The sequence below is a fragment of the Quercus suber genome, unplaced genomic scaffold, assembly GCF_002906115.3.
Source record: "Quercus suber isolate HL8 unplaced genomic scaffold, Cork oak 2.0 scaffold_598, whole genome shotgun sequence".
Taxonomy (NCBI): domain Eukaryota; kingdom Viridiplantae; phylum Streptophyta; class Magnoliopsida; order Fagales; family Fagaceae; genus Quercus; species Quercus suber.
In genome coordinates, this window is record NW_027070042.1 from 418,550 (window position 1) to 435,735 (window position 17,186).

Here is a 17,186-nt window from a genome sequence, read left to right on the forward strand (position 1 = left end):
TCGTTGATTAAAATGACTGACATGTTCTACCGGGTCTGTTTTACCATTGTAGATGGTGAATGTAGGCTGGTTAAAACGCTAGGGGAGTCTCGCTTCTTCGATCCTGCGTGTGAAGGGTGATCTGGAGATTTGGCTCAAGGCCCTACTCATGGCATCGTTCCCTACACCTCCGCGTGGTGGGCTCTGAGGTTACCTCTCATGATGACGCTCCTCCTAGTAGGAAAAGGACTCACTGACTGGCGTTCGCGATCTTTGTTGGTAAGTGAAATCCTGTTGGTCGTCAGACTCCTCATCGTAATATGAAGGAACCTGTTTCCGCTTTGCATGATGCAACTCTCTTTTTAGCTTTTCAACCTCCAGTTGCAAATCCCGGTTCTTCTGTGCATGGGATACATGACTCCCATCACGTGACTGGCTTTGCCCAGTGTGCACAGTGTGCGCACTGCCTTTACGATCCTGTCTCTACTCCAAATTAAGGAAAGGGTCCACATGTTGGGATGTCCTAGACTTTGCTCGTTGTTGACTTCGTTCAGCCATCGTTAACTGTTGTTTTCACCCCTGCACAAGCTCTTCCCATAGACGGTGCCAATTGTAGGGTTAGTTTTTGTAGCTTAAGCCTAAGAGGGATGGGTTATGAGCCCAATGAACCCAAGACAATGAATTTGTAGAAAGTGGGCGAAAGAGCTGGGCTGGTGGCAAATTAGACAATGATTAATTATGGTATTTAAGGATGCATTGGCACAAAATCATGGTTGTCTAACTGGACGAGTGTATGTCCGAAGAGGTGCATTACTGAATGAAAGATGATTACAACTCTTGGAGTTACAGTAAAATTATTTCCTACTTCTCTTTCTCCTCCCTCCCCCTTTTATCAGAGGACTCTTCTCCTTATATAGCGCCCTCTCCCCTCATCTTCATCGTACACTTGTTCTTCATCTAGGCATCCACTTGAGTGCATGTCCTATCAGGCGTCCTCTTTAACTCTCTATGAGTGGTGGTAGCTAAGATTACACTGTTCAGGGGTCTTCTCCACATTAATGCGGCCAGAAAAGCAGCTGCAGTGCATTTAATGTGGTGGTAGCAGCTTTTCCTTGAGATATTCCCTCGTCCTTATCATCCCCAGGTATGCCCAGAGTTCATCTTTGTCGTTGGGATTGCCAAGAAGGCTATTCGGACCTTCCATTTGTTCGCTTGATCAAGACTATTCATATCCGAGGAGTAGAAACTCTTCGGAAGAAAGGTGACCTCTTCGGATGATACTCTTCCTCCATTCCTGGGCTGGTTACGTTCAGATGAACTCTACCCCGACCCATTATTCCTTTTCGGATGCACAATAATGCTCAAAACAGGGCCCCCGGCCCAATAGATATGTCTGGGCTTTTACCCCCCCACATATATTTTTAGTTTGAGTTGTTGTTTTTTATTTTGTGTGTAAGTCTCATACTAAGTGCAAGATAATTGTATACAACTTGCCTAGAAACTAATGAGAGATGAAATAATAATAATTTTTGAAGATAGGTGGTAGATTTTCTACCAATGAAGGGAAAACACATGGGGAAAAATCTTAAACATTATTACTTTGCCTAAAAATTGGTGGGAGTTGAAATAAATTTAATTGTTGACGATAAGATGGTAGATTTTCTACCAATGAGAGGAAGATATATGGGGGAGAGAGAAATTTAGAACACTTTTCAATATACTTCGAGCAGGTTAGTTTATGCGGGACTGAATTCCTTTTACTTGCCATCCTAACCAAAGTTTGGGTTTTTAAAGGAAAAAGACCCTTATCCGATTGACTAGGCCATTCAGATCCACCTGTTAGGCTTCAGTTCGGTTAGATTCGATTGGTTTGGTAGGGTCCCTAGCCCACTGGACAGCCTTTATGGTGGGCGTGATATCCTTATATATATATATATATATAAAGAAAATTTTATTCTCTATAAATATAGAAATAAATTTTTAAAAAATAATATTTATTTTAATATTAATGATATTATAAAATTTAAAAATAATTAAATTAACTATAAATCAATCAAGATAGTCTAGAATCTCATAACTCAACTAGCACATTTTTAGTGTTTCCATAAAAAAAATATTTAGATTTTAAATCCTCCATCCCTAAGTATCAAATTATTGAATAAATAAGTAATTTGATTAAGATTTGACCATTAGTTATCATGAGCTATGTGAAAGTGTCCTTGACATCAATATAATTAGTGAATATACTTTAGGTGTTGCAGTTTCCTCATCCTAGCTTATGTGGATTTTCTTGTCCTGAAGCATTAGGTGGGGATTGATTTAATCATCTTCCTGCCTCATCCCATTTCGCCTTACCCACCCAAAATATATGCGTGTGTGAACACACATACATGCGCATGCGTGTACGCACACACACATAACCTCCAAAACACTTCTCTCTTAATACTCCCATTGCTATTACTTCTCATTCTCTTTTATACATATTTTTAGGCAAAAATGGAAATTTTATGTTGATATCAAATTTTGTTTGCCTCAATTTGTGTGTCAAAATTGCATTTTTCATTAAAAAAAAATTTACAAAAAAAATACAATTTTAATGATGAGATTGTGGAAATATTTAAAACCATGGAATTTATCCCAATTGGATGGCGTGTTACCTAGTTTTTCATGTTTAATGTCAAAATGACCAAAATACCCACGTGACCTTTCTTGATCGAGTTGACTTGCAGTCAAATTAAGTCAAAATTTTACCCGAACACTAAACTACATCTTTTCATGTTAAAATTATTTTTTTTAACCAATGTTCAAAATTTTGACCAAGTTTAATCGTAGTCAACTCATTTTTTGACAAAGATCTGAACTTCTGATTGGAATAATTTCTAGCTCATGTCGTAGATAATTTGATTCCCTTCAATTTTATAGTTCATGGGCCCAAATCGAACTAAAAAGATAAACATATCATGATAAAAAGAAAAAAGTTCTTGTTGATTAATTTTTGACAACGCGTCATTTAAGTTTAATTAAAGTTCAATTAATTGAATTATAAGCAAATGACCCCTAACCCAAATAAGGTATTATTGGAAAGGTCTTGTGATGAATTTCAATTTGGTTAGATTGATTTAATAAAATCTCTTTCATATAAATGAATTTATCTAAAACTCAAAAAACTACTTTACTATAATTTTTTTTTTTTAATTTAAATCTTGTTTTCACCCATTTTTCCAAAGTATCAAGCTCGCTTTACTTGAAAGTTTGCGATAAAAATCAATGATTTTATGGAAGTATACATCATAAGATTTCCAATGAAACCTCATTTGATCAAAATGGAGGCTGAAGAGTCCAAAAATATTTAACAAAGAAAGGGTCATTCTACGATACCCCCTTCATTTTTTTGGGGGTACGGTACCCACTTAAATCTAAACCATTAATTCAATTGTGTTTTGATCTTAACCATTAATTTATTTTAAGTGGATACTAGTAACCGGTAAAACAGGTAACATATATAAACAAAAAATCACAAACAAAAAAACAAATCAGAGACTCTTCTCCTACGCTTCACTCTTCCCTCTTCTCTCTACTCTTCTTCTATGCTTCTGTCTCTTCTCTTGCTTATTTCATCTCACTTCTTCTTGTCTAAACCAACCACAAGAAACCCAGTGGCTACTAAACAAAACCCTTTGGAAGACCCACGAAAGAAGAAACAGAGTTATTCAATTCCTTCCTCGGCCAAACCAACCACAAGGTCCACAAGAACCCTGACGGCTAACCCACCAAAGAAGCTGGGTTCTTCAATTTCAACCGTTTAACTATCAACGCATGAGATATATGTAAGTTGTCTTAATTTTTATTCACCGTTACTAATCCAAGTTGTGCTTATTGATTGATTTAGGTTTTTTTTTTTTTTTTTAATTTTTTTTTAAAAGAGATTTGGGTGTTGTTTGCTAACTTTGTTTAGAAAGTTGATTTGGAATTTCCTCCTATTTGGTACTAACTGACACATAGTCACCAAACAAATTTGATTACTTACATGTAATTTATGTTTCACTCTAAGATGTCTCTCTCAACTCTTTGCATTCTCTTAAACCTCTGTATCTCCCTTTTCCTTTAGTACTAAATCTAATTTCACAAAATATCAATGGGGTTTTATGGGTTTGTCTATGGATTTCTGTATTTCTATGAGTTATTGTTTGTGGCTTTGTCTCCATTTTGTTTTGTTATGTTTTTTTTGTTTTTATTTTGTTTTTATGTTTGTATTTGGGTTGTGTGGGTTTAGTTTGGGTTTGTCTATTTGGGTCCGTATTTATTGGTAAAGCTGGGACTTGGGAATGGCAATGCTGTTGATTTTTTTTTTTTTGGGAGTTATATATGAGATTTAGAGAATTGGGTTGGTTTATTTGTGTTAAGGAATTGTTGGATTTTTTTTATGTATATAGAGTTCAATGTTGGATTAATTGAAAATGCAAATTAAGTGTTTGATGAAATGACTTTGTGAGCTATGTGTGATTTATTGACTGAGATGACTTTGATATCTTTCTCCATTTACAATGGTTACTGGGTTCTCAGAAGTATTTTGTTTGTCTAAGCTAGGTGGCTGCTTGTGTTTTGTCTGAGTTGTGCATGATTATTCTACTTCGATCATGTATTTTCTTTACAGGAAAATTTTACTTCTGTCAATTGAGTTTTTATTTTAGATTTTTTCTCCAAACCAAAATTAGGTTGAATATATATATATTTTCTGCGAATGTTTGTGACTTGTGAATGAATGAAAGTTAATTTTTAGTACTATATGTATTGGCTATAGCTTGTTAATAGCAGTAGATTTTCTTCTCTAGAAACAATCCTTAGCTAGACTCTAGGCAACTCAAATTTCTCCGACGCATGGCTTACCTTAATATTGGTATGGATTCCTCATTGTCTATTGTTTCCTCCCTGCACTCTCACTTTTCTCTGGCCACTTCATTGTGCAAACTCTAAGTGTGACCTTCTTGGTCTACGTGTTTATCATAACCATATGCCTTATCTCACTTGCCATCCTAGAGGTGAAATGGACTGGTATTGGATTAGAAGAGTGGTGGAGGAATGAAAAATTTTGGCTCATTTCTGGGACTAGTCTCACTTGGCTGTTGTGATACAAGGCCTACTCAAAGTGATTGCAGGGATTGATATATCTTTCACATTGAATTCTAAGTTAGCAGGAGAGGATGTTGAGGACATTTATGCAGACTTGTACCTCGTGAAGTAATTGCAGGATTAACATACTCTATCCAATGCATGTAATGTATTGATTTCTATAATTTTTAAAATTCATAGGGTATTATTGCTTAGACTTTTTTACCCTTCCTTTCCCATGATATTCATTTCCTAGTGAAAACTTTGCTTGAATGTGGATTATCTTACAAGTGAGAAGCCAATTGAAAATAGCATTACTCATTTTGTTTTATCTTTTTCATTATTCAGTCAAGTTTCATGATCTAGAATCTATTAAATATTTTTCAAAACTTGAGCGAATTGCATTGTAGCCTTCTATATTCAATTAGTGTAGCTTAATGGTTTAATAATGCTATTTGGTATATTTAACAGTTTACTGGTAGGATTAGCACCTTGCTATCTAGTTGCTAAAACTGAAGAAATCCAGTCTCTCCAAGTAACTTCAATGAAAAAACTATTATGCACACACTTATATATGAACTTGTCTTTAGATGTGCTTACCATTGTCTTTTGATGTGCTTACCATGTTGTGGGTATAGATTGTTAGCTATTAAATATAAGTTTATCACTAATACAATCATCACATAATTTCCTGCTTTTTATTTTATTTTTTCCCCTTTCATTTGTTTTATTGTCCAATTTATTTTATTTACTGGTAGGATTAGCACCTTGCTATCTAGTTGCTAAAACTGAAGAAATCCAGTCTCTCCAAGTAACTTCAATGAAAAAACTATTATGCACACACTTATATATGAACTTGTCTTTGATGTGCTTACCATTGTCTTTTGATGTGCTTACCATGTTGTGGGTATAGATTGTTAGCTATTAAATATAAGTTTATCACTAATACAATCATCACATAATTTCCTGCTTTTTATTTTATTTTTTCCCCTTTCATTTGTTTTATTGTCCAATTTATTTTATTTACTGGTAGGATTAGCACCTTGCTATCTAGTTGCTAAAATTGAAGAAATCCAGTCTCTCCAAGTAACTTCAATGAAAAACTATTATGCACACACTTATATATGAACTTGTCTTTTGATGTGCTTACCATTGTCTTTTGATGTGCTTTACCATTGTCTTTTGATGTGCTTACCATGTTGTGGGTATAGATTGTTAGCTATTAAATATAAGTTTATCACTAATACAATCATCACATAATGTCCTGCTTTTTATTTTATTTTTTCCCCTTTCATTTGTTTTATTGTCCAATTTATTTTATTTAAGTTAACTCATTGCTTCTTCTTTTTCTCCTTAGAAAAATAAAAAAGGATGTGATATAAAAACAAAGTTATTGACAATTGAAGGACATTGAGATCTTGTGTGGGAGGGATAGAGCTACTAGTATTGGTGCAAAATATATGGATGATGCAGTTGAAGTTATGAATGAGGAAGGAGAAAAGTGATGAATTCTTCTATTGCACAATAACATGTCAACATTTGTTATCAATAAGTTATGCAATTGAGCCTTGCCAAAGAAAAAAGAGTAGAAAAGATCCACTTCGAAATAGTTTTTTAGTTTGAGATTTTGAATGTTGTTAAAAAAAAATCCATGTATTTTGGGTACTCTCTCTCTCTAAAATATTTTAGTTGGCAAGAGTTAGCAATATATTTTTTTAGTTGGCTATGATGGAAGATATTTAGTCATTATCTTGTCAATTGGTGCATCAATGGCCTCTTTGTTTTGAATTTTGAGTAAAAAACACATATTTTGGATACTTTATCGTGTCTCTTGATATATAACTTTTTAGCAGTTAAGAACTTTAAAACAATTTTTTAGTTTGAGTTTTATATGTTGTAAAAAAACTCATGCATTTGGGTTCTCTCTTTATGTTGATATTGAACATTTTAGTTGTCAATAGTTGGCCAAAAAAATAAAAATAAAAAATTAGTTGGCTAAGATGATAGATTTTTAGTCATCATCTTGGCAATTGGATTATCAATGGCTTCTTTATTACCTCATGTATTGATTAAAAAATATGACTAAAATTAAAATGTAGAAAGTTTAAGAAAAATAATAATTGGAAAAATTATTTTATTGATCTTAAATCTAAATCAAAACCAAAATCCAATTTTAGGTATTCAAACAATGGAATTTCAAATCCTTCATTGTATTGAAAGACCCAAATAAGGAATTTAAAAATCAATGGATTTCAAATCAAAAATTTTTTAAATCTATTAATTTTAAAATCAATGGGTTTCAAATCAAGCAAATAGAAGGGTTGTATAACATTTTTATTGTCATTTTTAGGTTTTCGGAGCATTAGTCCTTTTTTAGGTTTTAATGGGCATAGAGCTCTACTATTGCTTCAAATATTTTATGGTCTCGAAATTAAAATTTTCACATTATATACTGTTGGCTAAATCAAGGCCAAGTAGGCCTCTCTGTAGTTTGTATTGCCAATTTGGGAAATTGTAACCAAAAGAACATGAAATAGAATAAGGTGGAGCCCATAAGAACATGAAATTGTAACCAAGAGCCAATTATGTTCAAATTACATGTTAAAATATTTTATAGGAACAAATACCAAATGGCTTTAGAATGACAAGTTTGTATAAATTTTGCGAAACCCAAAGAGAGAGAGAGAGAGAGAGAGAGAGAGAGAGATAAGTGCTTTGTGGCACCGATAAGTCTTCAACAACAAAAACATTTCATTGCTATTAGGACTCTCTCAGACTTAGCTAGTGGAGGCTCTGCTGACTCAAATGAGGCTCACACTTATCATTGTGGTCGATATGCTAAACTCTCAATGACAAAATTATTTGGATAATTTTTCTAAAAAGGACTAGGTTGTTCGTTTTTGGTAAAATTGGTCAATTGTGCTTAATTGTTTTTAGCTTTTCTATTGGTAATTTTTGTTATTGTGGAAATTTTTTTGGATGTTTATTTTGCTTTTGATGGGTCTAAATATAATAATAATTTTATGAAACAAAACTGCATAGACACTTTAATTGGGGTGGTTATACTCGTGTTGGACACAGTCATTTAAAACTTCCGCACACGTGGATCTAATGAATATGTCTAAAAAATATAAAACCTGGTGTAGTAGCCTTGATTGATGACTATTTCATACTGGATCTGTAGTTTCAATTCAAGTGTTTACTAAAAATTTTAAAATTGTCAACAATCTTTGTATTGGATTTTTTGCATAACTTGCTAATTGTATAGTCACCCTATTTCCAACTTAGACACCACAATAAACACAATGGATTTAGTTGCAGATGTTGCATAAGAACAATTAGAGAGCACATAAGGTTACCAAAATACCTCAAACCTAAAAAATGCCAAAATAACCCAAAGCCTAAAAAATAACCAAAATAACCCTGAAACTATAAAAAATGACCAAAACACCCCAAAACCTAAAAATGACCAAAATACCCCCAAACTATAAAATGGCCAAAATAACCTCGAAGCTAAAAATTGATCAAAATAACCTAGAAACCTAAAAATGACCAAAATAACCCTGGAACCTAAAATGACCAAAATCACCCAAAGTCTAAAAATTGACAAAAATAATCCCGAAACCTAAAAATGACCAAAATACCCCCTAAAACTATAAAATGACCAAAATACCCTTAAACCTAAAAGTGACCAAAATACTCCTAAACCTAAAAAATGACCAAAATACCCTCAAACCTCTAAAGTGATGAAAACACCCCTAAACCTTTGAAATGACCCAAATAAACCCAAAACCTCTAAATTAGCCACAAACAACGTGAAACCTCTAAAATTACAAAAATACCCAACTCAAAATACCTCTAAACTATGACAATACTCAATACAAATGACCAACATACAACTAATCCCGTAAGATGAACAAAATACACCTAAAGCCTTTAAAATTACCAAAATAGGGGTTTGGGGTATCTTAGTCATTTTTTAGGTTTATGGGGTATTTTGGTCAATTTTCATGTTTAGGGAGTATTTTGGTCATTTTTTATGTTTTACGGGGGATTTTGGAAATTTTTATGTTTAGGGTGTATTTTTATCGACTTACAGGTTTAAGGGGCTTTTTTGTCATTTTATAGGTTTCGGGTATTTTGGTCATTTTAAGGTTTCATTTTAAGGTTTAGGGGTTATTTTGGTCGTATTTAGGTCCAGGGGTATTTTGGTCATTTTTTAGGTTTCGAGGTTTTGTATTTTGGTCATTTTTAGGTTTTAGGTATTTTGGTTTGGTTATTTTGGTTTTTTTTGATTTTGGCATTTTAGGTTAGGTTATTTTTGGTATTTTATTTTTTAGGTTTTTTGGTAGTTATTTTGGTAATTTTTTAGGTTTCATGTTGTATTTTGGTCATTTTTTGAGGTTTAGGGGTATTTTGGTCATTTTTAGGTTTCGAGATTATTTTGGTAATTTTTAGGTTTTAGAGAGTATTTTGGTCATTTTTTGGGTTTTTGGTATGTTATTTTGGTCATTTTTGGGTTTCAAGGGTATTTTGGTCATTTTTTGGTTTTGGAGGTATTTTGGTAATTTTTAGGTTTGGGGTATTTTGGTCATTTTTTGGGTTTGGGGGTATTTTGGTTATTTTGTTAGGTTTCGTGGTTATTTTGGTAATTTTTGAGGTTTTGGGGTATTTTGGTCATTTTTTAAGATTTTAGAGTACTTTGGTTTTTTACACTTTAGGGGCATTTTGTAATTTTGATAATTGGGTAATTGGGTGGGTTGGGGTTTACCATAATAATTGGGTTGGGTTGGGTTGGGTTAGAAGCAATTAGTTAAATGGTTTTAATGGGAAATGGGTTTTATATACCCAACCAAATTATGTCCACCCCAAACACCCATTTGACATCCCTAATGCATAATTGAGGATGGAACCGTCAGTGTGAGGAAAAAAAATAAGGAACCACCTAATGTGACAAAAGAACTGTCATATGTGATTTGGAACGCAAATGTGAGAATGGAACTGTCAAGTGTGAGAAAAAGATAAGGAACACCAAATGTGACAAAAGAACTGTCATATGTGATGTTGGAAGCACAATGTGAGGATGAAACTGTAAATGTGAGAAAAAAAAAGTAGGGAACACTAAATGTGAGAAAAGAACTGTCACATGTGATGTGAAACTGCACAATGTGAGATGAAACCGTCAAATTGAGAAAAAAGTAAGGGATTCCTCAAATGTGAAGAAGAACTGTACATGTGATTTGAAACTACACAATTTGAGAATGGAACCGTCAAGTGTGAGAAAAAAGTAAGAGAACCACATAATTGAGAAAAAACTGTCATATGTGATGTTAGAACCGCACAATGTGAGGATGAAACTGTCAAGTGTGAGAAAAAAGTAAGGGAATCACCCAATGTGACAAAAGAACTGTCATATGTGATGTTGGAACCGCACAATATGAGAATGAAACGTCAAGTGTGAGAAAAAGGTAAGGGAACCACCCAATGTGAAAAAGAACTGTCATATGTGATGTTGGAACGCACACAATGTGAGGATGGAACCAGTCAAATATGAGAAAAAAAAGTAAGAGAACCACCAAATGTGAGAAAAGAACTGCCACATGTGATATTGAAACGCACAATGTGAGAATGAAACCGTCAAATGTGAAAAAAAAGTAAGGGATCCATCAAATGTGAGAAAAAAACTGTCACATGTGATGTTAGAACTGCACAATGTGAGGATGGAACCGTCAAGTGTGAGAAAAAAAGTAAGAGAACCACCCAATGTGAGAAAAGAACTGTCATATGTGATGTTGGAACCGCACAATGTGAGGATAGATCCTTCAGATGTGAGAAAAAAAAGTAAGAGAACCATCAAATGTGAGAAAAGAACTATTACATGTGATATTGGAACCGCACAATGTGAGAATGAAACCGTCAAATGTGAGAAATAAGTAAGAGAACAACCAAATGTGAGAAAAGAACTGTTACGTGTGATATTGGAACTGCACAATGTGAGGATAGAACCGTCAAATGTGAGTAAAAAGTAACCTGGTGTAGCAGGTTACCTACTAGTGGGTACCGTACCCCCTCCCCCTTTTTTTTGGGGAGGGGGGGGGGGTACCGTAGAATTACTCACAAAGAAATAGGCCAAAGTTAAGGAAAACAGACAAAAATGCATTTTTGGTACTAATTTGCATAAAGGGTTTTAATGGTCTAATTCACGCTTCCTTGTTAAAGCTTTAATCTTGGCATTGATTTTTGCTGTTTTCCTTTATTTATTTATGTTTTACATGTCATATGTTAATCTTTGTGTAGACATGCCTATGTTTAGTTTGGAAAGTTCAATCTTTACATTTATTCCTCTCTATTCGTTCAAACCTCAAATTTTCATTCTTCCCAAAATTGGGAGGAATTGGAGAGAATGGAATGAGGTTTGATAAAATTTACACTAATACTTCTAAAATGTAAAATGTCCATATACATACATACATATATATATATATTTATATTAAAACAAGGGTTTAACAGTAATATTATGATTAAATAATTTAAATCCTTTCCTTTTATATTACTCTCAAATATGGGTACTAACCTTCTATTATTTTCCCTTCTCAAAAAAAAAAGAAAACCTTCTATTATTTTCCATTTCTTTATTTTAAAACTTTCAAATATTCTATAGGTTCTAGTTAGTTCAACTGGTAAAGTATTTTGTTTTTGAATAAGATATCTGGAATTTGATTTTCGCTCACACTAAAAACCAATTGATGTCTTGGTCTGATGAAAAAGAGCAATCATCATGAGCGACCTCCATAAGTTGAAAATCTTAAAAAAAAAAAAAATCAATTAAGGTTACTTAATTTCTTCTCATCCCCTTTTCCATTTTCTTTCTATTACTTAAATGCATTTTATTCCATTTCATTCTTTTATGAGCTCCAAATGTGAGTATCATACAAAGATTTTTAACTTGGATACCATAGGCAAAGCCCTCAACCACGCACCATGAAGTTGGCCTTCCTACTCTTCTCATTAAATATTAGCCATTCATCGCATATTGTATCATTGTGGCCTAGGCGACCACAATAATATTAACAAAAATTCAATAGCTTTTTTATATTTAAAGTATACTCAAATTGATTCTTTCCTATCCAAACTCCAAAGTTTCTAAAAACATTTCATTTAAAACTTATTCGAATTTCATATAATGTATTAAACCCTTAGCGTTTTGTTAAGTTTCCTTAAACTTCAAAATTTTAAATAAATTTCATTGAAACCAATTTATCACATGACATTTAATGCAGTTAATGGAAAATTATAATATAAGGTTTAATGTTTAAATAAGAGTTTAGCTTATCTCAAGTATTTTTTTAACTGGATCAGTTTCAAGCTTGCAAGTTTATCCATGTGTGCCGAGGAGGGAATAAGTTAGCTCACGCCCTTGCTAGAAGAGCAGTTTCATCTGCAGATTTTAATATTTGGGTAGAAGAACTACCCTCTGTTTTGGAGTGTGTACTCCAAAACGATGTTTCTTAATTTTCTCTTTTATATGATCTTACCTTTTTCTCAAAAAAAAAAAAAAAATATATATATATATATAATGACAAGTTCTTCTAAAATAATAATAATAATAATAATATAATGACAAGCGGTAATAAGTCTTAATCACCATATTTTATTTAGTTAATGGGTAATGTGACAGTTTTTCAATAAAATAAAAGAATATTCCAGTTTAAAAAATACTGGAGGTAAGCTATACCCAATAAAACAATCTCAAAACTCTCTCTTATTTGGATGGTGGAATCCACTGATCTCCTTGAATGAAATTCTCAACTGAATATGTGTCAATGTGTTGTGCAGGGATCTGACTACTCCAAGTTACCCTTTGGGACGTAGTTGAAGCTGGTCCGGAATTCCCAGATTCCCCATAATAAAGCGTTTTCAACGCAAAATCGGCACTCCATGGCAGCCAGCCTTGTGGTGAAATAAGAGCTCCTAAGTTGCACTGTATGAAAACTGTCCTGGAGTACTCCTTCCAGGGCCTCCCCAAGAAATTATTGTGTGCTTTGGGATTGCTATGGTACAATTTCAAATATTCCTCGGTGCCATTAATCAAACAATTTTGAAAAACAAAACCTGTTGACTGGCCAGGATCTGTTCTGCCATGTGCGGTGACGGCATTAGTCTCGTTTGTTAGTGATTTATTTTGCCGAGAAGTAACTAAGATCTGGCAGTCTTGGAAAAAAGACGCCGAGTTTCCAAAAATAAAATCCACATTGCCTTGAATGCGGCATGATTTGTAGAATTGGCGGAGTGAGTGAGCATAGAGAGTATCTTGATTGCCTAGGAATTCACAGTTTTCGATGACAGATAAATCACTGCCTGATCTGAAGGCTACGGCTTGGGCGGCACCAGCACCGGCTGTGTTCTGGATTGTGAGACCACTAGCCATGAATCCATCACCAAGAACAGCTGCCCAGGAATGGATGATTAAAGCATTAGAACAAGAAGTAGTGATTAACAATGCAAACTCAATATAACTGCTTCCTCACATTTCCATTTTTTGGACTCAATTAATTCTTCCCCTTCAAAGAAGGATATTATTTGCATTTTTAGCTCTCACTAGTGTCTTGCAAGTAACCATTTAACTATAATCATTTCACAAATTTACTCCTTTATTTTACCGATCAAAAAAAAAAAAAAAAAAAAAATCATTTCACAAGCACTTTGGTTTCGTAATAAGCTTCACATGAATGGATGGATTTGTGTTTGTAAATGTCACTGAAAACATTATATAACATCGGGTTTTTCATTTATTCAGTTAAAATCAATGGTTAGAAAGACAACGGCTAAAAACTCAATAATATATTCATTAAAACAAAAACATAAGGCTGTAACTTACAAATTACAACTTGAAGTTTTGACATGTTTTCATTTCAATTATTTAGGTTTCATCTATTTCGTTTCAGCCATTTAAAAGACTTCCATTTGTTTTAGTAGAATTATTTCAACAACTTCTGTCTCAAACCATGCCGTTTTAGAAAATGAAACATACTAAAAACTAATTGCAAGATTGGACACAACTAAACGGAATGACTAAATTAAAAACAAGTTAAGTGAAAGGATTGAAATGAAAGGAAAAAAAAAAAAAAAGGTTTGAATGACTGAATTAATAACAAATCAAAGTTAAAAGGATTAATTTGTAATTTAGCAAAAGAAGAAGAAAAAAAAGGGTAAAATTTAGAGGGAGACAGACAATTCACAGTGGATTTAGGAGTAGGCACACTATAATTCCTTCATACAATAACATTAATTTTAAATTAACTTTAAAAACAAAAGCAAAATTCATTTGCATGTAGATGTAGTAGTATCATCAAAATAAGGACAACAGACTAGAAAAACCAAATTAAACAGGAAAATTAATGCACAGAAAAACAAAACTTACCAACTGTAGCCGTATTGTAGGTAGTCATCCCAAGAAGACCCACATTGGAAGAGCCGGTAATGATCGTTTTACCAATCCCATCTCCCAAAAACACGACATTCTTCTTCTCCAACGAAATTCTGACCGTCTCTTCATACACCCCTGCCTTTATTCTTATCACAAACCTCTTCCCACCACCGTTCTCCGGCGCTGCGTTCACCGCCTCCTGCACCGTCTGATGAGTCCCACTTCCGTCCTTACTCACCGTCACGTCCGCCTTCAAGTCCGTCGGAACCCCACCTTTAAACCCACCACCGCCACCGGACTTCTTCACCGCCTCCCAAAACCCATCACGCTCGGTCTTTGCTGGAACCCACGAAGCGGTGTTGTTTCCGAAATTATCGTACGAAAACAACAGGCTCAGCGCGTTGCTTGTCAAGTTTGTTAACGAGTTCAAAAACGACATTGTCTCGTTCGTCAATTTCGTGTCGTTTGCGTACTTGAGAGCTGACCAGCAGTCGTATTGGTTAAGAAGAGAAGCGCTCATCCAAGCCCTAGCGTTTTTTAGGTTGCCATTTGGGAGAGCGTCCTTGGCGGTGATAGAGATCCGGTACTGTGAACTTCGGAGAAATTCGATACAGTTGTCCGCGGCGTGTGTGCGGTTTTTATTACCTGCGGAGGAGGCTCGGATGGACTCCACCATTGAATGAGCTTTAAGGAGATTATCAGAGGAGACAGAGAGTGATGCGTGGACGACCTGGAGAGGAGTTGGGTTTGGAGGGAGTTTGGATTGGGATAAGGAGCTCACGCATTGGTCAGGGAAGCGAGTGGCTTTACAGACTTGTTCGATCGAAGTAGTGGTGGGTGTGGTGTTGGGGGAAGAATGGTCATGGGGGTGGTTAGAGGCGGAGGAGAGAGAGAGGAGGGAAATGAAGAAGAAGAGACTAGTGGTCATGGTCATGGTCATGGTCATATGAGAAGTAGTAATTAATTAAGGTTGATGATATATAAGAAAGTGAATATGGGTTTTCTGTGAAGAATGATTGTCATGGTGAATGTTTGTAGTGTGTATATATAGATCGTATGGGTGATGCTGGATCGATAAGGATTTGCGGTATATAGATATATGGTAAGGATTTAACAGTTGAATAATTCTCTTCTACACGTTATAGGCGCAGAAGGAAAAGGAGACTATTTGGAGTTTTAGGACAGAGATTAGAAGGAAGGACGGACAGACTCTATAGAAACTTCCTAAACAACTATTGAAACCTCTTAAAATATTATAGAGGTGAAGATAATGTTTTTGACTCCAAATATCTATTTGAAGAAGTTTGAAATTATCTTTTCTAATTCATTACAATTATTAAATTATATTTTCCAACAAATCATAGTCTCTCTAACTTTCTTAAAACTTCACTTTAGCCATATTTATTATGTTCAATTTTTTAAAACTTTACTTTTAGCTAGCGTCTAGTATTGTTTGTATCCATCTTTTATGTTAGAAAAATTATTTGACTAAAATTACACATGAATAGTCTATTTTATTGCTACGTAATAGGTTAAACCGTTAAAGTAAAATAGTTTGAAATGTATTTGAAGTCAAATTTGTTCCAACTAGAAATCAAGATAATCAATTAATTTGAAAATATAAATTTCTTAAATAAAATAATAGCATAATTGCAAAAAAAAAAAATTCTAAGTTTTGGGTCAGTTGCAAAAACACTCCTTGAAGTTTTAATTCTTCTTTTTAAATCATGGAGTTTTCATATCTGTCAAATTTACCTCTAGTACTTACTTCTAGGCCATTAGCATTTACGGACAGACAAATCATGTGACCATCACATAACGTAAATCAATCGATAAGTCTTTTTAAAGTGGTCATGTGATGGTCACATAATTTTGTCCATTGAAGTTAACAAAATTTAGTCTTAGGGTCAATTTAGTGGCTTTGGAGATCTTAAGAAGTTATAAAAAATAATTGAAATTCTAAAAGGGTGCTGTTGCATTCTAGCTTCAAAATATATTAATTAGCATGATTATGAAGCTATTTAAGATCTAATATTTTTCTTTAAATTATGTTTTTAAAACACAATTTCAACGCAAACATGTTACTGTTTTACATCTCAAGATGAGACTATTTTAACTCTAAAAATTTCGGTTTTCAATACACAATTTTAACAAAAAAGATTCCCAAATAATATCAATATAATGCTACTTAAATTATTATTATCATTATATTCCCAAATTTTGCAATTGGTAACTTAAAAAAATAAAAAATAAATAAAAGGTAGATATCCTATCTTAGAATTTATGGTATATTTTCTAAACTTTAACCCAATATAATTAAACATTTTTGGTCCAATATATATTCCTTTTCGTTTTTTTATGGTAACCTTTTTATTTTTAAAATCATATCTTACCTTCCTACGATTAAAAATAAATTATTTGAGAAACTTTTTATTTTTTTATTTTTTATAAATCATAGTTAGGGGTTGCGGAGATTTGAAATATGGATGTTTCCATTGAAAATAACGGGAGATGTCAACTACTTGAGATACAAAATTCTCAACTTTCTTGAAAAACCTTACTATTTAATAGTTGAATATATTTTATTCGGTGCATTTGAAATTAAAAATTTTATTTGTACCTATAGAGGTGTGTGTGTGTGTGTGTTTTTTTTTTTTTTTTTTTTTTTTTT

The 17,186-nt window shown here is 33.5% G+C and overlaps 1 protein-coding gene across 1 annotated transcript; it reads right to left on the reverse strand.

The window, feature by feature from the left end:
* Positions 1-12,725: 12,725 nt before the first annotated feature.
* On the reverse strand, positions 12,726-15,543 carry LOC112008681 (probable pectinesterase/pectinesterase inhibitor 51). Its single transcript, XM_024041015.2, has 2 exons — positions 14,510-15,543; positions 12,726-13,536 (listed from the first exon to the last, which is right to left on the reverse strand). The coding sequence occupies exons 1-2, from the start codon at positions 15,459-15,461 to the stop codon at positions 12,851-12,853; spliced, it is 1,638 nt and encodes a 545-aa protein (XP_023896783.2). The 5' UTR covers positions 15,462-15,543; the 3' UTR covers positions 12,726-12,850.
* Positions 15,544-17,186: the final 1,643 nt, after the last annotated feature.

Coding starts and splice junctions, on each gene's coding strand:
- LOC112008681 (XM_024041015.2), bottom strand. CDS start 15,461: ATGACCATGACCATGACCATGACCACTAGTCTCTTCTTCTTCATTTCC. Junction 13,537..14,509: donor CTACAATACGGCTACAGTTG/GTAAGTTTTGTT, acceptor ATTCCTGGGCAG/CTGTTCTTGGTGATGGATTC.